Source organism: Podarcis melisellensis (genome assembly GCF_964234715.1).
Source record: "Podarcis melisellensis genome assembly, chromosome: 13".
Classification (NCBI taxonomy): domain Eukaryota; kingdom Metazoa; phylum Chordata; class Lepidosauria; order Squamata; family Lacertidae; genus Podarcis; species Podarcis melisellensis.
Genome location: NC_138545.1, coordinates 37,777,077 through 37,799,940, shown reverse-complemented (window position 1 = coordinate 37,799,940; position 22,864 = coordinate 37,777,077). Strand labels below are relative to the sequence as shown.

The window sequence follows — 22,864 nt, the reverse complement described above, 5'->3', positions numbered from 1 at the left end:
AGGTGGCCAAAGTATTAGGGCCTCAGCTTCAGGATCTGTCCTTCCAGTGAGCACTCAGGGCTAATTTCCTTCAGAATAGATAGGTTTGATCTTCTTGCAGTCCATGGGACTCTCAAGTGTCTGTTCCAGCACCATAATTCAAAAGCATCAATTCTTCGGCGATCAGCCTTCTTTATGGTCCAGCTCTCACTTCCATACATCACTACAGAGGAAACCATAGCTTTAACTATATGGACCTTTGTCAGCAAGGTGATGTCTTTGCTTTTTAAGACGCTATCTAGGTTTGTCATCGCTTTTCTCCCAAATAGGGACGTCCTATTCCATATCCATCCTAATAATTTTATGATTTATACCTCGCCCATTGGACTGGGTTAGATATACCCAGCCACTCTGGGCGGCCTTCCAACATATAGAAAAACATAATAAAACATTAAACATTAATTAAAAAAAAACAACCTTCCCTATACAGGGCTGCCTTCAGATGTCTTCTAAAAGTTGTATAGTTACTTATCTCCTTGGCGCAAGGGGTTGCATAGCTCTGTACCCTCCAACATTTCTCCGATGAAAATAGGGATGTCCTAAGGAAAAGCGGGACATTCCGGGGTGAAATCACAACCGGGGCGGCTTTTATAAACTGGGGCTGTCCCTGGAAATTAGGGACATTTGAAGAGTCTGCACCTGTTCTTTTTGTGGCAAATTCTTGACTGAGCTGTAGTTAAGCTGGGCAGCGTATGGCTTTGCCTTTGAATTAGGGATCGGCTCAAGGGTCTTTGTAGCCCCTTCTGTATCCACAAACCAAAGTAGTCAGTTTATGCAAAAAAAAACTGAGCTGGCTCTCCCCTTGGGTGTCAGAAAGTTCTTTTCACAAACTTCTCTGTGTGGGACATTCTGGTTTTTGAATGTAGAGAGGTGCTTCAAAAGAAAGCATCGAGTAGGCCTCCTTTGAAGCCTTTCATTATTATTATTAATTATTATTATTATTATTATTAAAACCCTCTTTCCAGCAGGTTTTGTTTCCACCTGGAACGAAACCATTTTCGGAGAAGCAAAGGGGAGGCGAGGACGATGTCTTTTTCCCTCCCTTCGATATTGTCCTGGGTAACTGGAGAAGCCCATCGCAGATAATTGCCTGTGTCTCTGTCCTCTTCTTTGAGTCAGACAAGGCCGCCTATTCATGCTAACAAAAGCCAGGGAGAGACAGGTCTGGGATTTGCTCGGCCCTGTTTGAAGTGAGGTGCTGAAAGGGAGCAGCTGGCTTTGTTGTCATGACAAAAGTGCAGTGCCTTTCCGTGCCAGGAGGACCCAGCCCAGGGAAGAGGGATGTTGGGGGTTATTCTGGCTCCCAAAAGGCGAGAAAAGGTTGGACTTGGGCCCCAGAGATAGGCAGAAGCATTCTGAAACCAGCCATGTCCTGCTGAGACTCCCTAGCATAGCACATGGACGGAAATATATTATTATTATCAATAATAATCATAGAATCATAAAGTTGGAAGGGACCCTGTGGGTCATTTAGTCCAACCCCTTGCGATTCAGGACTCGAACCCAGAGTCTCATGCTCTGCCGACTGAGCAATCCCATCCCCACCAACCTCAATTAAAAAACCTTCTAACGGGGGTTCAAACAGTCTTTGTAGCGCAGAGGCAATATATAAGCTACTTGGGGGCGACATTTAGCTATCTTGATCAGAAGGCAGAATTATAAACACACAGCTCAAATTCTCTTCCCTACCACAGCTAACCGCCAAGAGCGCTTCCAGACTGTTGCTGTTTCTGCGTGGAAGTCAGTCAGATGCCAGCAGATTCAGGTTGCTCCATTACAGTTGATTGGCAGGTCCTGCGTGAGAAACCCACTCTCCACCCCCCCAAAAAAAGATCAGACTTTTTCCCGTAAGGAAAGTAGGGGGGAAATGGAGTGGCAAGTGTAGGGGGTGGTGGCCTGATCCACCAGCCCAAAGGAGGGCTTGTGGGAGTGGTTTGGTGCAGGGATATCGAAGAAGGGTGTCAAAAATGGTGGGGAGCTCAATTCTAGTGCCTTATTATAAGAAAGAACAAATTTGCAGCACAGCCTGCAGAGCCCACGGCCTTTACAGATGCACGATGGACACAATGAGAGATCGTCACCTAGGCAAATGCACACACTCCAACATTTCTCCAATGAAAATAGAGATGTCCTAGGTAAAGGGTAAAGGGACCCCTGACCATTAGGTCCAGTCGTGACCGACTCTGGGGTTGCGACACTCATCTTCCTTTATTGGCCGAGGGAGCCGGCGTACAGCTTCTGGGTCATGTGGCCAGCATGACTAAGCCGCTTCTGGTGAACCGGAGCAGCACACGGAAACGCCATTTACCTTTCCACCAGAGCAGTACCTATTCATCTACTTGCACTTTGACGTGCTTTCGAACTGCTAGGTTGGCAGGAGCAGGGACCGAGCAACGGGAGCTCACCCCGTTGCGGGGATTCGAACCACCGACCTTCTGATCGGCAAGTCCTAGGCTCTGTGGTTTAACCCACAGTGCCACCCGCGCCCCCCTAGGGATGTCCTGCTGCATATTAATAATACTAATAAAATAATAATAATACCCCGGACATCTGATTGGGTTGCCCCAGCCATTCTGAGCGGCTTCCAACATATTAAAAAAACATATATTAACCATTTTAAAACTTCCCTATACAGAGCTGCCTTCAGATGTCTTCTAAAGGCTGTACAGTTACTCATCTCCTTGGCTCAGAAGTTGCATAACTCTATATCCTCCAAAATAATTTCTCAGGTGAAAATAGGGATGCCGTAACGCAGGCATGTCCAAAGTCCCTTTTGTGGGCCTTATCCGGCCTGCCGGCTGGTTTAATCTGGCCCCCGTAGCAGCTCAACAACTTCAATCCTGAAAAAAGGTCAACATCTTTGGTGGGTCCTCACTCATGTTCACTTCATCAAATCTGGCTCTTTTTGAAAAAAAATTGGGCACCTCTGTCCTAAGGAAAACCAGGACATTCCAGGATAATATCAGAAACCAGGACAGTCTGTATAAATCCGGGACTGTCCCTGGAAAATATGGACACTTGGAGGGTATGAAAATGCATATTAATTACATATACAAAAAGCATCTTACGCCAGCTTGGCCAGAACTTCTCATCAGTCCACCTCACCCATGAGGCAACTATACAAAGTTTACAGATAGCTCCCTTCTCTGGGCCAAAAGCGTAGCACCCCAAGGTGCACAGATAAGCAAAGCATCAAAGCACGCCAATTAGCACATATCAAAGCAAATGAATACAGACGTATATGAGTTCATTCCTGCAGCAGCTGCCAATTAGTTTGGGGGTTACCTTGGCTACCAAGATGGCATCTGGAGGCCTTCTGGAACACTCCACCTATGGTTCAACGCAGGTAACAGCGACGCAAAACATAATCTAATCTCCCTGCAAATGAATCAGGATGAATGCTCAATAAACAGGTCATTCGGAAGCGCCAAGAAGTCCTGTTATCAAATTGTGCCTCTATCGCAATTTTGCTAGGTGACTAGCAGGTCTTGGGGCAGAGCTAGAAATGAGGGTGGCAGCTCTGGGCGACTTCCAAGAAGTTGTAAATCAAAGAGGAGGGTGGTTTTAAGCTGAGAGGCAGTGTGGTATAGTGGTTAGGGCAGGGGAGACCCACTCAGACATGAAAATAACTGGGTCAATAATTACCTGTCAAGTCTACTGCACGGGGCTGTTGTGAGAATAAAATGTGGCAGGGGGAGGAGTAGAACCTTGAACGCTTGGGAGAAAAGGTAGGGCATTACCATGAATGAATGAATTGCAATGCTGTGGGTGGGAGGAGGTGAAGATGCAGGTGTCAATAATTGCAAGTCAATGGATCGATTTCTTATATCAGGCTATAATGATTGAAGATGGCTCTTTGCAGATGGTTCCACAGCTAGGGCAATCCATAAATCATGCAGTTATGACCCAGGCAGGATAGCACATTGGTTAAAATGTGAGCAAAGTGTGATGAGGAAGATTAAAAGTGTGACATATTTTAAGAACGATCCAGAGATTTTGACTGCCTAAGGTAGAACAAAGTCCCACCAGGGACAATCAGAACAAATTAAATGCCCTTTACGGAAAGAAAAGGAAAGAAAAAAAAGAATACGTTCATGATGCCTTTATGTGATACTCCAAATCAGCCGCCTGAAGCAACGGCCTCACTCTGTCCAATGATAGGGCCAGCCCTGGGATGATCACTTGAAAAATCACTTTGCCGTCACCTGATTTGCGGCGAGGCCACTGTCCCCAGTTCCCATCCCTTCTGTGTGACTGCTTTTTCACTACCTTGAATGTTTTTAATGAAAGTGAGAAAAGAAAGCCAGTGTTCAAATCAAATGCACATGGCAGCTTGTGTAAATTTTACATTCACATTACAGAAGCTGAGAAACTTCTTTAGGTCTCAGATTCCAGAGGGGTAGCCATGTTTGAGTTGTTACATCAAACGCTCAGTCTTCTGGCACTTAAGGCTAATAGATATAGGCTACAAGCCTAAACTCCCTTATTGCAGGAGTAAAATCTCATTGAACGCAGCAAAGCTTCTGAATAAAATATGCTTAGAATTGCTCTGGTATGCTCACATATTGCTATCTTTATTATCTGATGACTTAAGGATGCTGCACGATCCTAGCCATGCCTACGAAGAAGTACCTATTGAATCCAGTGGGATTTGCTTCCAAGGTCTGTGGGTTTAGGATTTCAGCCTTCCTCCCTACAAAGTAATGGAGGACAAATTTGATTCCTTCTGTATTTGAAGCCAAATCGATCCAATTCACACTTTCTGAAATAATTTGAAGACCGAAACACCACCATCCTTCAAAAATTTGCACTTGTCTGCATTTTGTGATGCAGTTCTCCGACTAGCCAACGTTTACAAAAATGAATATGTTGGAGAGGAAAGTGTGCGTGGAAATGAATATATTGAATGAAAACGGCATATAGAAATGTGTTTATGAAAGGAGATTGGCATGAAAAGTTTTGGGGAGGGGTAACTGCTGCAAAAGGTAAAGAACTGAATTTCAGATTGGAAAAATGAGGAGTGGAGAGAGCTAGAACAGGACATAAAATTTCAAGAACCACAGCCCCTTCTAACTGATCAGAGACTGATCAGAGACATTTTGCTGTACTCTGATCAGGACTGATCAGAGACATTTTGCTGTACTTGGCAGGGCGGCAATCTCTCTGCCCAATTTTGCCCTCCCCACTGCACTGTCCCCTAGCAATATTGCATAATACCCCTGGGTGGCCAAGTTATGTTGACCCCCTGTGGCAGGAAACCACACCTCTCCCTGGGAGTACAAATGCAACAATAATAAATTCAGGCTGCAAACCTATACACACTCATCTGGAAGTCTTATTGAACTCAGCGACACTTGTTTCTGCCTAGGATAGCACTGTAAATAACTATTTGCAGCCCTTTCATAGGGACCCAAAATCAGCTAGCTGCCTGAGGCGGCTGTCTCACCCCAACGGTAGGGCCGGCCATTCTGCCTCAGATGCATTAAGCATGAGGGTGCGGGAACTTGTGGCCAAACTCTCATCAGCTCCAGGCAGCATGGCCGATGATCGGAGATGATGGCAGCTGATGTCCAGCAAAACCTGGAAAGCCACAGGTTACGCAGCCCTGGCATAAAGTGTGTCACTTGCTATGTGCTGCGCACACTTGGGTACAGAGTCAAACACTGTCAACTATGGAGGTCAGAGGGCCCTGAAAGGCACAAGGCACGGGCTGCGTCAGTTCTAATGCGAAGCCTGAATGCATACAAGGTACACACAGAACATGTAAGCTTTACACAGAACTGGCACCGATTGTGCCCTGTACATTTCATGGGCACGTGGGCCCATTGCTCACACAAACTCTGTTTCCTAACGGAGTACATATTGCTTCACGCATCTGATGAAATCAGTTCTGGCCCACAAAAGCTCCCATCGTAATAAACCAGTTCATCTTCCTTATCCTTCCTTTCTTAGATTTGGAATCATCGATTCATAGAATTGTAGAGTTGGAAGGGACCCGAGGGTCATCCAGTCCAACCCTCTGCAGGAATCCTGCCCACAGCCGTCCCTGAGGAGGGGGGGAGCGCAAACGACCAGCATTACAGGCTTCACTGTATTCATTTACATTTGCACCCCCAAAAGGAGCTCGAGGCAGCATACGTCGCTCTCCTCCTCCCCATATCGTCCTCACAACAACCCTGTAAGGTAGGTCAGGATGAGAGCAAGCGGCCGGCCCAAACCCATGGCTGAGTGGGGATTCGAACCTCGGTCCGCAGGCTCCGAATCCGAAACCTTAACTGCTATCAACACTGTGCTGGCATTCCCAAATCGGGGTTTGGGTGTCACTGTGGGAAATGCCCTGTCTGGTCGTCGAGGCTGTTGCTGGCTCAGCTCGTCTTCTGGACCACAGAATTGCAGCCTTGGAAAGGACCCAACTTAACATGCAGCAGTCCCACGTGGGGATCGAACCTGCAACCTTGGCCTTTTCAGCACCATGGTGCTCTAACCGACGGCGCTCTCCCAGGCTGGGTTTTTCTCTCTCCTTCCTTAAACCCTCCTCCTCTTGCAGATTTCACGGGCTCTCTCTCGGAAAGGCGAGCCCCGACGTGGCGACGAAAGATGAAGGAGGACATTAGCTTAGATGCCTCGACGGGGTCCCCGGGGGGGGTCTCTTCTCGGACTTCCTCCCTCCCCCCCCCCCCCCCCGCTCAGCCCTGGCGCCGGGAGTTCGAGGAAACCCTCTGGGCGGGAGACTAGTCCGCGGTGAAAGACGCCGTCTCGGAAGGCGGGCATGCGCGGGGCCAGGTCACGTCTGCGCCTCGACGGGCGCCTGGCGGGCCCTTTCGGAGAGCGAGCGCGGCGCGGCGGGAGAGGCGGGCGTCGGGGAGGGCAAGACCGGGCAAGCTGCAGGGAGGAGGGAAGCCTCCAGAAGCGGGAAGAAGAGCGCAGCGCAGCCTCGACGGTCTCCCCTCCGTCTAGATTCCAACACCCCGCTCCCTCCTTCTGCCGATCTTCACTTTTCTTTCTTTCCTTCTTTCTTTCCTTCCTTCTCCAAACCAGTTCCTCCGGTCCTCCTCCACCTGGGTCTTTCCCTGCTCCTCGCGCCGTCCCGTCCCCTTCTCCCCCCATTTGGGGGAGCGGAGGAGCCTCCCTCTCCCTCTCTCCACCCCCCCCTTCCAATCTCCAAGTCGTCTCCAGCAGCCTTTGCGCTCGCTTGAACAGCAAAGCGGGGAATGGGATCCCGACGGTCAGCGGCTCCCCTTGGGCGTGTGGAAACCTGAAGGCGCCCGTCTGGCTGGGAGAGGAGGAGGAGGGGTGCCCCCCTCACCCCCGATGCCAAGGGGCAGGAGGACGATGGCCCGGGGCGCAGCGGGGGCGCCGTAAAGGTAAGGAGGCAAATGGGCAAGAGAGAGCTAGCCTTGGTTACTCGCAAGGAAGCCAGCTTCCTAAGCTGGGGGAATCCAGCTTCAAGATCCCATTCCCTCCCAAAGAACCCAGGCGCCCGAGATTCCAGCCCTCCCCCTCCCAGCACAACACGCACGCACCTTTCTGCCTAGGACCCAGGCGTCCGGGATTCCAGCATGCTAGCTCAATGGGCTGTTACTCCAGAGCACCCAGGCATCCAGGATTGCCTTAACTCTCCCCCTCTCTCACACACACCCAATCCACCCAACATTAGACCTCACTCCCCTCAGAAAGAACCCAGGAGTCCGGGCACCTCTGAAGCCCTTCAGGGCTTTTTGGCCCCCACTTTGCTGCCCGTCCGTCCCACCCAGGTAAAGGGGGAGGGGAGGACAAGTTCATGGTCAAGGGAAATATGCCACCTTACAGACACACACACACGCGCGCGCGCGCTCACATATTTGCCTACGAGTAGGGCTAGATGGAAACCAGCTGGAGAGAAGACGAACGAACGGAAAGGCGGAAATATCCCTTGCATGTTCGCCCCTTCACCCGCCTGGTTTGGATTACCTGCTGGTGATGGAAAGCAGGACGCCTGGGTTCCCTGGAAAAGAGGGTGATGCAACGCACAGGGGAGCCAGGTTCACCCCCTTACACAAACACACACAATGTTGCCCCTTTTCTCCCAGAGTCGCAGAACCCAGGAAAGGTGGATTAGAATCTTGACCTTTGAAAAGCAGAAATCCCCCTAGGAAGTAACCACCCAGATTGCTAGCCTTGGGAGAGGGGTTAAAGGCCAGCGTGTTCGGATCTCAGCAATCTCCGTCCAGGGCTTACCTGGGATGAGGCGGGCTCCTGGTGCAATCAAATACTGTTTGACTGCTGCTCCTGAGCAAGGTGGGCAAGAGAAGTGATGAAGAACATACCAGTCAGCTCCTCGATCTCCAGATATCATTGCACTGTTTGGTTATTTTCTAACAGTTCTCCCATCACAGATCCCAAGACATACATGTAGGTCCCGGGCTGTCTCCCATCCAGGCACAGACTAGACCCAGACCTGCTTAGCTTCAGCAAGGTAGTAGTTTCTTATTCCATTTAACTAAGATTTACTCTTGGACTGTAGAGGCAAGAATTACAGGTGCCGGCTTGGTTATTTTGCATTACGCTTCCATCCCTGGCCAACATGGCATTCTCAGGCAGTCTCCCATCCAGGTACTGACCTGGCCTGGCCCTGCTTAGCTTCAGCAAGGTGGCTGCATGTTGTGCCTCTGCGCCTAAAGTTTCCTCTACCCTCCATCCTGTTTCCCAGAATTACACAGGCAAGACTAAGCTTTTCTGAATGGGACAGGAGTTAAAGCAGATGTGCAAGAGTTTGCACATCTCTCCTACGCAGAGATGCACAGGAGGATTTGTATCTTTGTAGACTCATTTTCTTGTATATCGTAATAGCTGGTAGAATCAGCGAGTTGTCTGAGAAAATAGATGCTCATAGGGAATAAACACATGGAATTCTCTCCCCAGGGAAGTTCACCTGGCACCTTCATTGTACACCTTTAGGCGCCAGGCAAAAATGTTCCTTTTTAACCAGGCCTTTGGTTGATCTGATTTGCATCCCATGCCTTTTTAAAATGTGTTTTTTTGGGGGGAGGGGGCTATTGGTTTGTTGTTTTTATTCCCTGAGACCCCCAGGTATAGGGCAGTATATAAATTCAATTATTATTAATAATAATAGTCTGAAAATTACCTTATCCTAAAAGGGGTCCCCAGGAGTAGATCCCAACAGGGTGGGAACTGAGTATTATGACTCGTTATGATTTTTTTCTGAATAAGGCCTAGTCTTCAGTATGTCAGGCCCCAGCATCACATTTAGCCCAAACATACATTCTTCTTGTTATTGTTCTTGTTTTACCATATCTTTGTTAGGGGGCAATGCTGCTGTTGCAATCTAGTTTAGGTCAACCTGGGATGGAAGACTGGATCCTGATACATCAGCTGAGAACCAGGCTGTGTACGCAGTCCTGTTTACCCGGCATCCAGTGCCCTCCCACCACTGGTTTGGGAAGCATAGTACACAGAGCTGTCAATACTTCTGGAATTTCCTGGACATAGCCGGAATATGGCAGTTGGAAACAGTGTCCGGGTGGAAATCGCTGAAATGTCTGGGAAAATGTGGCAATCCTAATAGTACACGTGGTGTTAGCCACACTCTGTATCTATCCGGTTTCTGTGCTGCAGTTTCTTACGAAATGCTGCCTTTTGATGTGTTTTCCTGCCAAAGCAGCTTTGATAGAAAAGGAGGGGGAAGCAAGCAATCGAGTTGTGCTTTCAGCTGTTAAAAGTCTAGGTAAAGGTAAAGGGACCCCTGACCGTTAGGTCCAGATCGCAGACGACTCTGAGGTTGCGGTGCTCATCTCATTTCACTGGCCGAGGGAGCCGGCGTACAGCTTCTGGATCATGTGGCCAGCATGACTAAGCCGCTTCTGGCAAACCAGAGCAGTGCACAGAAACGCCATTTACCTCCACGCTGGAGTGGTACCTATTTATCTACTTGCACTTTGACATGCTTTCAAACTGCTAGGTTTGAGCACACCCCGTCGCGGGGATTCAAACCACCAACCTTCTGATCGGCAAGCCCTAGGCTCTGTGGTTTAGACCACAGTGCCACCCGCTTCCCTGTAAAAGTCTACACAGCCCCAATGGCTTGTGGGTTAATTTGCTCTGAGTGATCACAGTAGCAGGGATGCCAACTTGAATAAAATATTGGGAACCCCACATAATTGATCACAATACATGGCGCGCACACAGCATTTGAATGACAATGCCCATCAACCTGGGGGGGGGGCTTGCCCCTTAAATATTTGGGGGGCGCTGAAGGGAGCTCAGCTCCTAAGAGTTGGCACCTGTGAATTACCCAGCCTAGTGGCTTAGGTTCCTGGGTGCCCAACCTCATAGCTTAAAGTCAGCTCTATTTTTCTAGAAAAAGAGGTGACCAAACTCATCATGAATGCCTCTCTTGTTGTGCCAGCAGTGAGTTCCAGCGAGTTCCAGCTGGGGGAAAAAGCCCTCCTTAAATCCCAGGCAGGCAACCTGCAGCCTCCATTTTTCTCTCGGAATTCCTTCCTTCCTATTTCCTCCTTTGGGAACATTTGGAGGAGACAGTATTTTATGTGATAAAAGCAACAACCACACACACAAAACCCTTGTTGTATGGCTTGGGGAAAGAAGCTCTCCACCCCAGCTGTCTGACAACGGATTAGTAGGTTTCTGCCATATATCTATGTTTGTGTGTGTTGCAGATCAAAGTGAAGAAAGGAATTACTTTCACTGGCTTTCCAGAAGAGTAGCTGAGCTGTTTTTATTGTGGATTAGTTAATCCAGAACACTTTTGTCTATGCTCATCATCAGCTGTGGCTCCACCCGTCATCAGCCTGGGCTTCACCTAGTAGTCGCTTACCTGCTACACACACACAAAACACACGCACACGAAAGCAACCCTCCGGAGGGAAAATGGTTCTCCACAGTCACTGGCTTAGTAGGTAGAAGCTATCTGAATTCTTTTTGAGGGTCAAAAAGATGTCAGGACGCCTGGGTTCTCTGGAACAAATCGGATCTCCTCTTAGCCCAAGTCTCTGGGAGATTCTTTAGTCACGCGATCCAAAGGCTAAGAGGCCTTCCTCTCCGCGGCCTTTTGTCCCAAGAGCACCCTCAGGTTCTGAATTACGCCGGTTCCCTCCAGCTTCAAGACTTGGTTTCCTGGGGCAGCAATCGCACTAAGGCATCTGCTTTCACTTCAGGGTGAATTCAGAGCTGCTTGATTGACAGGGTGAGGCATCCAAGTGTTGCTAACGCCTTCAGTAGGAGAGAGGAATGGGGGCAGGTGCTGCGATGTTTTCTCACTCCCGGGCGCTTTATGGCTCAGAGCTGCCAGCTAGGCAAGGCTGTAAAATCTCCTGGAGGGGTGATGGGGCGGAAAGGTGGCTTCAGTGCGGAGGTTTGTGGGGATAGGGAGAATTCTGGACCTCCTGGGTTTAAAAGGTTAATTTAAACAACATTGAAATCCGGGCAGTCTGCATTTCACCAGGTCTTAGGGTGCCTGCGCCAAGGATCCACACAGGCCTCAGAATCCTGGCTTTCACTTTAGCAAATGCAAGTTTCTAGTCCTCATGCACGGGTGGCAGAGTCAGGGCTTGGGTTGTGGGCAGTAGTCATACAAGAGGGCTTCAGCTCTTTGCATGCTGCTTTTGTCTCCCCCTCGAGTACTACCGTATATTTTGCTCTATAAGACTCACTTTCCCCCTCCTAAAAAGTAAGGGGAAATGTGTGTGCATCTTATGGAGCGAATGCAGGCTGCGCAGCTATCCCAGAAGCCAGAACAGCAAGAGGGATTGCTGCTTTCGCTGCGCAGCAATCCCTCTTGCTGTTTGGCTTCTGAGATTCAGAATATTTTTTTTCTTGTTTTCCTCCTCCAAAAACTAGGTGCGTCTTGTGGTCCGGTGCGTCTTATAGAGCGAAAAATACGTTGCTTGCAGGTCGCTTCTCGTTGTTCACCCCCTTTCCTCCTTCTCCGCAAGCCTACATGCATGTGTGACAGAGGTGGGGGCGAAGCTTCGATTTTAGAAATAGGAAGGGGAAAGGCAAAAAAACAAACAAACCAAAAACCCAGCAATTTCCAGGCTGCGGGAACTGGATTGTCTTGCACAGAGAGCTTGGGGCTGCCTTGCTGCAGAAGCTGTTCTGCTACTGCCTTTGGGTGTGGGCAAAAGAAGGCCGAGGCGCCCCACCGAGGGAGAGGAAATAATGAATGGGACACCGAGAGCCCCCTCTGTGGGAGCTGCGGGCCAGAACTCTGGGCATCCTCCACAAAGCCGCAGCTTCCTGCTTGCTGCTCGGTGCTCGCGCTGCTCGGTGGCAGGTCGCAGCCTGCCCGGTGCTAAGCTACGCATACCTCCTCGGAGCAGGGGCTGGTTCCCCTGCGCTGACTGCCTGCAGCTTCGCGCAGCAGCAGCAGCACCCACAACCTGCCTCCCCCTCTTCCGCACGGGAGGGGGAGAGGTCACGGGCACTGGGCACTGTGGGGGGGAGAACAGATAGATGCTTCTGCCAATAGCCCAAGGGTCGGGCTTAACTCTCTTCAGGGTTGTTTGCTTAGCCACTAGGCACCACTCCCCTGCCAGGGAAACCAGGAGCCCAAGCCTCGCCCTGCTCTAAGCCAGAGAACACTGGCTTCCAGAAGCCTTTTCCCAGGCTGCCCAGCCACGAAACAACACCGTCCTCCCCCTCCCCAAGGGGGCTCGATCCCCCATCCCTCTGCCCTAACCTGTTTGGATTCCAGTTTGTTCCTGGAGACCCTTGAGCTTGTAGCCCCTTCTTTTCTTCCTTCCTCTTGGTAGGGAAAGCAGGAGTTCTATAATCGTAGAATTATCGGGTTGGAAGGGACCCGAGGGGCATCTAGCCCAACCCGCCCCCTGCAATGCAGGAATCTCAGCTAAGGCATCCATGACAGATAGCCGTCCAACCTCTGCTTAGAAACCTCCAAGGGAGGAGAGTCCACAACCTCCCGAGGGAGGTTCCACTGTCAGAACAGCTCTTAGCACCAGAAAGTTCTTCCTGATCTTGATCTCCGTGACTTGAAGCCATAGGTTGGGGTCCTGCTCTCTGGAGCAGCAGAAAACAAGCTTACTCCATCTTCCATGTGGCAGCTCTTAAGGTATTTGAAGATCGCAGGTGGCACTGTGGATTAAACCACAGAGCCTAGGACTTGTCAACCAGAAGGTCAGAGGTTCAAATCCCTGCGACGGGGTGAGCTCCCGTTGCTCAGTCCCTGCTCCTGCCAACCTAGCAGTTTGAAAGCACGTCAAAGTGCAATTAGATAAACAAGTACCGCTCCGGCGGGAAGGTAAACGGCTTTTCCATGCGCTGCTCTGGTTCGCCAGAAGCGGCTTAGTCATGCTGGCCACATGACCCGGAAGCTGTACGCCGGCTCCCTCGGCCAATAAAGCGAGATGAGTGCCGTAACCCCAGAGTCGGCCACGACTGGACCTAATGGTCAGGGGTCCCTTTACCTTTACTTATCATGTCTCCTCCTCTCAGTCTCCTCTTTTCTAGGCTAAACATACCCATCTCCCTCAAGCTTAAGGCTTGGTTTCCACACATTTGATCATTTTGGTTGCTCTCTTCTGTACCCGTTTCCATAGCCCTTTGTGATCGGGGTGTGTGTGCAAAAGATGGAGGACCAGAGTGGCACCAGAGTCGAGCCAGCCCATCACAGATTTGCCCCCATCTTCTTCCTCCTTGCTGAGTTTATAGAACATAGAGTTGGAAGGGATCCTGAGGATCATCTAGTTCAGGGGTCAGCAAATGTTTTCAGCAGCGGGCCGGTCCACTGTCCCTCAGACCTTGTGGGAGGCCAGACTATATTTGGGGGGGGGGGGAAATGAATGAATTCCTATGCCCCACAAATAACCCAGAGATGCATTTTAAATAAAAAGACACATTCTACTCATGTAAAAACACGCTGATAACCAGACCGTCCACGGACAAGATTTAGAAGGCGATTGGGCAGGATCCAGCCCCCGGGCCTTAGTTTGCCTACCCACAATCTAGTTCAACCCTCTGCAACGCAGGAATATGGCAGATCTCCCCTACAGGGATCGAACCTGCAAGCTTGGCATTATCAACACTGTGCTCTAATCAGCTGAGCTATCCAGGCTGAGCTCTATAATGGCAACACTAAGGCTAAGGAGGAAGAAGGTGGCAGCTGGTGCCGCCCCTGGACAGGATGTAAGGAGGCCAGTCAGTTGGGTGCTGGCTGAGATTGTGGGTCATCATTGTCCCATCTGTCCTAATGCCACAAATTGCCACTTTATGGGGCCCTAACTGCGTCCCAATTCCTTTCTGGCTCCCCTTAGTCTGCCCATGCCTTTCTCTGGATGTGGGAGTTCAGGAGATGCCAGTGCAGTATGTCTTGTTTGTGTCTCAGACAGCCTGATCCCCGTAACCCCGTTCCATGCGATCTCTCCCAGTCCTTCACAAGCAAAGAGACGGCTTATTCCCCAATCGCCTCCTAGTCCCTATCCCTGCCCCCCACTCCACCCCATTCTCCTGTGTCCCTCCCAGGATGAATGGCAGGGGTGAGGAAGGTAAAAGGATATAGATTCAGCTCAGCCAAGATTGGCTGCTGAAGGATGGCAGGGGGTGGGAGGAAGAAAGGGAGAGCGGGGGGGGGGGGAGTTAGAGCTCCATCAGTGTCAGTTTCAAAGGCGAGAGGGATTAGCTACCCTCCCAACCCCATCCCCCACGTGGCTGTCCTCCCCAGATGTTGCTACATCTGGATCCCATTCCCCTGGCTCCCGGCAGCAGCTGCAGGATTCGCAGGCGTCACCTGATGTTTCCCAGCTGCCCCTGGGGTGGGATGGGGCGGCGGCGAGCGTTTGAGTTAAAAAGGTGTTTCGTAAGCCTCTATCTCCACCCGGGAACTGGCTTAAGACGGAATCAGACCATTGGTCTGGCTGGCTGCAGTTCTCCAGGGGTTCCAGACAGCGGTTCTCTCGGTCTAAACCACTGAGCCTCTTGGGCTTGCTGAACAGAAGGTCAGCAGTTTGAATCCTCATGACGGGGTGAGCTCCCGTTGCTCTGTCCCAGCTCCTGCCAACCTAGCAGTTCAAAAGCACACCAGTGCAAGTAGATAAATAGGTACCACTGCGGCGGGAAGGTAATTGGCGTTTCCGTGCACTCTGGCTTCCGTCACAGTATTCCTTTGCACCAGAAGCGCTTTAGTCATGCTGGCCACATGACCTGGAAAACTGTCTGTGGACAAATGCCTGCTGCCTCGGCCTGAAAGCGAGATGAGCACTGCAACCCCATAGTTGCCTTTACTGGACTAAACCGTCCAGGGGTCCTTTACATTTCCCTTTACTTTTCTCTCTTGCAACCTTACACCGAAGACGCCTGGGATTGAACCTGCAATCTTCTGCATGCAAAGCAGAGGCTCTACCACTGAGCCAGTCTTTGGGTGGAAGTGGGTTTCTTGTGGCATGAGCTTAGATTTCAGGGCCAGCTCAGCATTACAGCATTTCAGTTCCAGGAGCAATACCTATTTATCTACTTGCACTGGCGTGCTTTCGAACTGCTAGGTTGGCAAGAGCTGGGACAGAGCAACGGGAGCTCACCCCATCGCGGGGATTTGAACCACTAACCTTCTGATTGGCAAGCCCAAGAGGCTCAGTGGTTTAGACCACAGCGCCAACCACGTCCCTTCTTTACCTTCTACTGTATGGCATATTGTGGTGCTCCCTTCCACTGTCTGGTAGGGGGATTACGATCAACAAACGTAACCCAGATAGTTTTGCAATGGTCTGACGATTATCAGCTTGCGGTACACAGAGGCAGGATATATCACTCGTGGCACCAGTGTTGTGAGTTGCTCACCCTGCCGAAATACAAGAGACCCCCATCGATATTGGCATCCTGCCAGCTCTTGACAACAGACCTGTTTAGACAAGCATTTCCCTGATCTCCTAACCCGAACCTCCTGTTTTAACTGCTTTAATGGACTGGTTTCCTCACACATTTTAATTGCGGATGTTTATTTTAATGTTTCGGCAGGATCGTTTTATTGTGTCTTTCAATTACGCACGTTTATGTTCTTTTCATAATTGCTTTTATACTTGTAAACTGCTGAGTAGCCACTTTGGCAATTATAAGTGGTATATAAATTAATTAAATCATCATAAATGAGGGGTATGTTCTGCATGATCTCTTGGGTGTCTTCCAGCGCCCTTGGAACATAAAAATAAAATAAAATTGTTCTTGATGTTATCATGTGGATTAGAGCAGAGGTAGCCAACTGTGCTGCATTCCAGATGTTTTGTCCTCAGGCAGCATGGCCAATTATACAGGATGATTGGCAGCTGTAGTCCAGAACATCTGCATGGCACCATATTGGCTGCTGATGGATTAGGAACAAGAGCTGGGAAGGGCACTTGCATTCTTATGTTCTTTGCGAACTGGGTGGGATCCAGAGCAGGTGTTATGTAGAACCACGTCTCTATTCTGAGTTCTTGGGGAGGAGAAAGATTGAGTGAGCTTTAGCCATGGGTCAGAGATCCAGAACCTCCTGGATTTGGTGAAAAGGCAAGAGAAATCGCAAGGTTCTCTGAAAACACAGAGCACCTGTTGCAGTGTATCCTTACCTCCTAGTAGTTCTCCTAGTAGTATGCCTGTCAGCCAGCCATACCCTCCCTGAGGTAACTGGGATAACCAGCCTCAAACATGCTTAATTCTATTTGATGCATGAAAGGGTTAAGACCATAGAGCAGAGTTTTCCAGACTTTTCATGCTGGTGACACATTTTTTAGATATGCATCATTTCGTGACATTAGCAAACCGGAGGTTAAACTAACCATTTTCCAGCCCCGGGAGGAGCGCAGGGAGCGTTTGCATGACACACCTACACACTGCAGCCAGAGCACTAATGTGTCGTGACGCACAGTTTGGAAAGCTCTGCCATAGAGTAAGCTGTCCTGCCAGGCTTAGCTCACCATGGGAGGGACTAGATAATCAACGTGTGAGGTCTGAACTGCTTGCTCCACTTCAGACCGCATAGCTCTCACAAGTCAATAATTTAGGGGCTTTCATCACTTTAAAAGGACCCCTGACCATTAGGTTAGTCGTGGCTGACTCTGGGGTTGCGGCGCTCATCTCGCTTTATTGGCCGAGGGAGCCAGCGCACAGCTTCCGGGTCATGTGGCCAGGTGAACCAGAGCAGCACACGGAAACACCGTTTACTTTCCCGCCGGAGTGGTACCTATTTATCTACTTGCACTTTGACATGCTTTCGAACTGCTAGGTTGGCAGGAGCAGGGACTGAGCAACGGGAGCTCACCCCGTTGTGGGGATTCGAACTGCCAACCTTTTGATTGGCAAGTCCTAGGCTCTGTGGTTTAACCCACAGTGCCACCTGCGTCCCTGTGGAACTAAACTAACAGTTCGCAGGATTCTTTGGGGGGCAAGTAAAGCGTGTTAAATGTATGGTGTGCCTCCCTCTTCTTTTTTAGCAATCACTTGTAGCTGAATTAGATTGTCTTCCATGAATATGGTCTTAACAGTGTGTCCGAAAGTGACTGTGGAGGCCAAGTCTGGATCCACACGTCCTTCCACAGTGGGGACATAGATTTCCGGGCAGGAGTTGATCACGGTGAGGATTTGCCAAACATGCCTTCCCCTTAGCACGTATCGTCCTGAGTTTGTGTTTATGGTGTGTACACAGCCAACTGAAACAACGGAAGGTTGGAATATGTCACAGAGGGGATTTTATGCAAAGGTGAAGGTACTAAACCCCCTGAGGATTTTTGCAAGGAAACCTGGGACTCCTCAATCTTGTCCGGGGGTCGGCAAGGTTAACCTTGCCTGGGCCAGTTCACTCAAGCAGAGATCCCTTCGTGGGCCAGATTGTACATGTGTGTGAGCGCGCCCACCCGCAATTTCCAGCTTTTGCGTCTCCATAGACGCGATTTCTGGCGCCGCAGAAGCGAGTCCCTGCACCGTGCTGCGCCAGTTTAGCACAGCGCACGGGGACTTGCTGAGCAGGCAGCTCAGTTTGGAGGCAGCTTGTTAAACAACCCCCGTGAGCTGTTTGTGGCCCATGGGCCTTAGGTTGCCTACTCTGATCTTGTCCATTGAAGAGTTTGGTTTTTTGTCTCCTCTGCCAGATGCTGTGAGTGGCATCAAGCCCTCAAGTGAATGACACCCCCGAGCATCTTCCTGTCCTCTGAGACAGAGACGAAACACTTGCTTCCGTGAGAAAGGTCCCTTCTTCTTGCTCATCCCGTGGAGAAGCAAAGATGCAGCGTGAGATCTGCAGAGGTCCCAAGGAGCCTAGACTTCTGGGCACGTGAGCTGCGAGGAAGCACCAGCGCCCATTAAGGGACAGGGCAGCAGAAAGCAGCTCCTGCTGCAGAAACAAAAGGATCCCCTCCTTCCCAGACTGGCTTACATCAGGGAGCAACACAGCAGGACGCCAGCCTGGAAGGTCATGATTAAAACCTGGAATCTGCTTGGCTGTGATTGAAGAAAGCATTGAACCCACAGGTAACTGTCCCGTCACCCCATCTACTCCCATCACCATCAATTGAATTTACCGTACTTTTCCATGTATAAGACGAGGTTTTTTTCTTAAGAAGTTACATCCAAAAATTGGGGTCGCCTTATACAGCAGGTGGTGCTGTGGGTTAAACCACAGAGCCTAGGACTTGCTGATCAGAAGGTTGGCGGTTCAAATCCCCACGATGGGGTGAGCTCCCGTTGCTCAGTCCCTGCTCCTGCCACCCTAGCAGTTCGAAAGCATGTCAAAGTGCAAGTAGATAAATAGGTACCACTGTGGCGGGAAGGTAAACGGCGTTTCCGTGCGCTGCTCTGGTTCGCCAGAAGCGGTTTAGTCATGCTGGGCACATGACCCGGAAGCTGTACACCGGCTACCTCGGCCAATAAAGTGAGATGAGCGCTGCAACCCCAGAGTTGGCGACGACTGGACCAACGGTCAGGGGTCCCTTTACCTTTTATACGTGGATAGTGCATAGGGTGGGACGTGGGATTGGTTCCTGCTGCGAGCCAGAGATCGTCAGCGGCTATTGGGTGTGTTGCGGCAAAGGCTGGGGTTGATTGGTTGCCGCTGTGTCAAAAGGGGGGCAATTTGTGGCTTTCAGAGTCAGGCAGATGGGTGAGCGATTTTTGGCAATCTCTGAAAAAAGGCTTAACAACTTTATGCCACCCCCCCCTAAAAAAAGCTCAAAAATTGGGCAATCCTCCCCCCCCCCACATAGCTCAACAACTCCTGGCAATATCCCCTCATTTTCTTAATTTTGAGTCCCCCAAAATAGGGGGCGTCTTCTACATGGGGGGTGTTATACACGGAAAAGTATGGTATATGTCTCTCGCTGCCCAAATAGGCTTCTGGCAGTACAGTTTCTAACCATGTCTACCCAGAAGGAAGTCCTGTTGTGGTGTAGCAGTAACACAGCAAGTACATTTGCAAAGCTAAGCAGGGTCTGGTCTGGTTTCAAATTGGATGGGGGACCACACGTTGAAATTGCTGCATCGCTGCGGTCCTTGAGGTTCTCGTATAGCTCTGTGATTTCTGTTATTCTATTGAATTCAGTAGGCCCTACTGAAGAGCTCAACAACATAGCCAAAAGAAGCTCAGCAACTGTCTGAAATATGGCAGCCGTACCATAAACCCCATCAAATAGCTCTGTGCCCTGTCCAATTGTTGCTTTGTGGTGTCAAAATACTTCTGACCCTGCTTTGAGCTAATCTAAAGGCAAATTCTGCCAGTATTTTTAATTTGCCATTTTCACTGCCTGTTTGTACTGTTTCACTCTGCTGGTGTCATTTTTACCTGTTGATGCGGCAATATTTTTAAAGTTTATTATTTATCTTTTGTGTAACACAATCGTTATACCGCTTGATTGTATAGTGGACGCTTGGGTTATTTATGTGATCCATGCGGGAGGCACGTTCGCAACCCGCAGCGTTCGCAACCTGCAGCGCAGTGTCTCCCAGTTTCTGCGCATGCGCAAAGTGTGATTTCAAAAACCGGAAATAACCCATTCCGGTACTTCCAGGTTTCGGCGCATCCATAACCCGAAAAAACGCGACCTGAAGCGTCTGTAACCTGAGGTACAACTGTATTAAGATCTCTCTAAGTGCCTTGCAATAGGTAATAAACTGATCTTTTTTTAAAAGATATACAAAAATATATACCCATTACAAAGTACCTTTTTAATAATATACTACTGAGATAAAACAGCTACTTAGTCTAGAAGAGAACAAAGTCAGAAGGAAGAAAAGAGAAGGAAAGGAGAAACCTAAAGAAAGAGAACATGAGAAAAAATTAAAAAAAATAAAAATATCAATTAAAAATAGTGAAAATAATGACGGGGATCCATAGCTCTGTCTCATTTTCTGAGTCCTTTGTCAGTAGGCGTGCAGCATTTCTGGAGGCTCATTTCTCTCCCTGTCTTCCCAGGTCCCCGCCGCGCAGAGAGTGATGCTTGTTCTGTTCCATGCCATGGTCACGCCACTGCTCTGCGTCATCCGTGCTGCCCCCCTTCCCAGCGCCAGTACCCAGTCCAACGCCACCGATGTCCTCTGGGCCGAGACCCCCCTGAGGGACTGGGACCTCTTTTCTCCGCGTGTCACTCTTTCCAACAGCGAACCGGCAGAGCCGCCCTTGCTTTTCCTCATGGAGGACTCCAGCGCCCAGCCGGCGCAGGCCGCAAACCGGACTCTCAGGACCAAGCGGTCGTTGGACGGATCCCTCCGCCGGGGAGAAATGTCGGTGTGCGACAGCGTCAACGTCTGGGTGACCAACAAGCGGACAGCCGTCGACATCCGCGCCAAAACCGTCACGGTGCTTTCCGAGGTCCAGACGCTGACCGGCCCGCTGAAGCAATATTTCTTCGAGACCAAGTGTAACCCGGCTGGGGGCACGGCGAGTGGCTGCCGGGGTGTGGACCGCCGACACTGGATCTCCGAGTGCAAGGCCAAGCAGTCGTACGTGAGGGCCCTCACCATGGATTCTGACAAGATCGTGACCTGGCGCTGGATCCGAATCGACACCGCGTGCGTCTGCACCCTGCTCACTCGTACTGGTCGGACGTAGGGAGACAGGCGACTGGTAATCTACCTTTGTCACTTTGGCTACTGAAGAGATGGAGATGGAGCAATGGGACCGCTAGGCCCAAGATGGCCGCCCTTTGGCCAAGGGAAATGTGCATGGTTCCCATTGGACAAGAAGAAAGGTGTGTGGTCCTGGCTGGTTGGCAGGCCTCAGGCTGCCTTGTCTGGCTCTGCTTATTGCCCCGCGAAGTCCCTGTCAACAAGGTTCATCGTCGCAAACGTGGCCATTTGCTGGACGGGAGAGACGTTGTTGCTGCACTTCTACAGTGGAGAAGCAAACTTTAAGCATTATTGAGATGCAGCCAGGCAGACCTTGTGGACTGGAGGGGCCATGATGGGGCCCCTAGTGGTCAAAACTTCATACCTACCACATGTGTCAGGGCACTGGGGTCTTGTGGGTGCTGCTTTAGAGTCACTACAACCTGCCTTTGGCTGCCTCTCTCACACACACACCAATGCTGCCATTGCACCCTTGCGGCGCACAGCAGACTCCAGAGTCCTTCCCTCAGCGCAGTCTGCGAGATCAGGGCTTTTCGACTGCCTACCCTCGGGGAACCTGTTCCATCTCGGCGCATTTGCCAAAGATTCCCTGCGTGTGCACGGCAGGTGGATCCTAGGGAATGTTTTAGGGCGTGTTGTCTGTACACACATGGGCACCAACCACGCCTGCCAGGCCTCACTGCTGCTTTGTGGATACCAGACGCACGCAGCCTTGATGCAGGTGCCGAATCTGCCGCTTTGCATGCGCCCCACTTTCCCTTTCAGCTGCCGATTGGAGTGGGAGATCCATTGAATCTGAAGTCCATCACGACTGATATATTAATTGAGGAGCCTGGGATAAGCGTCTGAGAGATCCCTAGAGTTCTTTTGGAACATACTTTTTTCGGGGGAGGGGGGGATTGCTAGGTGTATGTTTCCTTCTGGAATCTCCCTTCCCTCATTCTCTTTCCTCTCTTCATATTTATTACCTCCCTTCCCTCCAGCTACAGCCTGTGTCTGACCTGATCCTGTCGTCTTAATTATTAACTTATTTGCGTTCATTACTCTGGAGGGGGGGGAATGATTTCTAGGAAAGTGTGCGTGATGTCTGTGTGTGGAGGTGGGTGGGGAGGATTAAAAAACAAAAAGACATGTCCGCCTGCTGCTTGGATTTCCTGTGTCCTGAATGTCTTCCTTTTGGCTGGGGCGGGCAGGCTCCTGGGTGGGGGGAAGGAGCATGTGGAAAGCAAGACTCATGGGAAAGAAATGTGGGTGGCAGCCAGCTCCTCCCTGACAGCCCAAGCCTTCCTAGTACCTCTCTCGGGCTGCATATACAACATACATCTAAAGGACCTTTTGCACAGCCCCAAAAGAAGCCTGGGAATTGTAGTTCGCTCCATGCAGAGCTACAATTCCCAGCACCCTTAACCAAGTACAGTGGTACCTCAGGTTAAGTACTTAATTCGTTCTGGAGGTCCGTTCTTAACCTGAAACTGTTCTTAACCTGAGGTACCACTTTAGCTAATGGGGCCTCCCACTGCCGCCACTGCGCGATTTCTGTTCTCATCCTGAAGCAAAGTTCTTAAACCAAGGTACTATTTCTGGGTTAGCAGAGTCTGTAACCTGAAGCGTATGTAACCCGAGGTACCACGGTACAGTTCCTGGTATTCTTTTCAGGTGGGGAGCCTTTAAATGTGTGGTGTGTTATCTCCACAAGCTGTGTTTTGCACATCCACACTATCGTCCAGGGGTCAGTAAACTTCTTCAGCAGGGGGCCAGTCCACTGTCC

The 22,864-nt window shown here is 50.2% G+C and overlaps 1 protein-coding gene across 1 annotated transcript; it reads left to right on the top strand.

Annotated features, from left to right (window-relative positions):
* Positions 1-6,715: 6,715 nt before the first annotated feature.
* Positions 6,716-22,187, top strand: NTF4 (neurotrophin 4). Its single transcript, XM_081884474.1, has 3 exons — positions 6,716-7,403; positions 18,129-18,507; positions 20,444-22,187. The coding sequence occupies exon 3, from the start codon at positions 20,465-20,467 to the stop codon at positions 21,077-21,079; it is 615 nt and encodes a 204-aa protein (XP_081740600.1). The 5' UTR covers positions 6,716-7,403; positions 18,129-18,507; positions 20,444-20,464; the 3' UTR covers positions 21,080-22,187.
* Positions 22,188-22,864: the final 677 nt, after the last annotated feature.